Source organism: Pyrgilauda ruficollis, unplaced genomic scaffold, assembly GCF_017590135.1.
Source record: "Pyrgilauda ruficollis isolate IOZ18807 unplaced genomic scaffold, ASM1759013v1 scaffold9, whole genome shotgun sequence".
NCBI classification, from domain to species: Eukaryota; Metazoa; Chordata; class Aves; order Passeriformes; family Passeridae; genus Pyrgilauda; species Pyrgilauda ruficollis.
Window position 1 is genome coordinate 3,407,233 of NW_024531043.1, and position 1,045 is coordinate 3,408,277.

The following is a 1,045-nucleotide window of genomic DNA, read 5'->3' on the forward strand; positions in this document are numbered from 1 at the left end:
TTCTTGCTGAGCTCCTCCAGCCACCCGGGCTAGGTTGCCCAAGAGCAGAGGCGGAGTGCACAGACCTGCTCAAGAAGCAGCATGTGAATGAACTTGTGTGGCAGTGGAACTCCAGTGGAGCTCGGCACGAGTCTGTCAGCCTGAACGAGTAAGAAACTGCGCGGTGCCTTGGGGACCAGCCTACCCCCTTCCCAGTGAGCCGCGGGCAAAGAGCGGCTGGGCTCTGCGTACCTGGTGCTGCGGGGCTCTACGGGGCTCCGCGGTGCCCAGCAGCAGCTCTGCCCCGGGTCCTGCAGCCTGGGCACTGCCGTGTGGGGCAGCAAGCGGCGAGGCCGGGAAGCCCCTAACCCCTGCAGGGTCCCCGTGGGCTGCCAGGGGACACGGAGATACCAGGGCTCCGAGAAGGCGCCTCGACTCCCCGCTGCCCGGTCGGGATCCCGGGGTGAGCAGGGCAGTCCTGGTCCCGACCTGGAAGCGCCCTCGACGGCGGCGAAACACCGGGAGGAACAGGGCCGGCGTCTCCGGGGTCCGCCGCAGCGAGCCCGAGCGCACCGGGCCGGGCCTGGCTCCGTCGCCCTTTGTCCACTGCCCCGGGGCAGGTGCGGGCGGCGCGACCAGGGACAAAGCGGCTGCGAGCTCCGGGGCAGCTCCTGCCGCCGCCGAGCCCGGGGTCGGGCGCTCTCCCCCAGCGCGGTGCGGGCGCGGCTGCCGGCACTCGGCCCCGGTGCCGCCGGCGGGTTTTATGCGCAGGGCGGCCGGCGGGCCGGCGGGGGTGGGAGGAGCCGGGCAGGTTGTGCCCGCCGGGCCCTCCTCCCTCGCTCCCTCCCCGCCCGGCGGAGAGGGGTCGGGGGAGGGGGCAGCATGGCCTGTCCGTCCGGCCCCTTTTCCAGCGCTCATCTGCCCCGGGAGTGCGGCGCCGCTCCTCGCAGGGAGAAGAGGTCCGAATGGAGACAGACGGCAGCCAGCCCGGCCTCGCCTCCCCGGACTCCCCGCACGACCCCTGGTACCTCCGCAGCGGCTGCCACTGGCCACCCCCACCGCCCCC

The 1,045-nt window shown here is 73.4% G+C and overlaps 1 protein-coding gene across 2 annotated transcripts in view; it reads left to right on the top strand.

The window, feature by feature from the left end:
* Positions 1-807: 807 nt before the first annotated feature.
* MSI1 (musashi RNA binding protein 1) overlaps positions 808-1,045 on the top strand; it is a 31,846-nt gene continuing 31,608 nt past the window's right edge. For both annotated transcript variants that reach the window (XM_041488795.1, XM_041488796.1), the window contains exon 1: positions 808-1,003. In XM_041488795.1, coding sequence (XP_041344729.1) covers positions 945-1,003 — 59 coding nt within the window. In that variant the 5' untranslated portion in view covers positions 808-944. The remainder of the gene's footprint in view (positions 1,004-1,045) is intronic.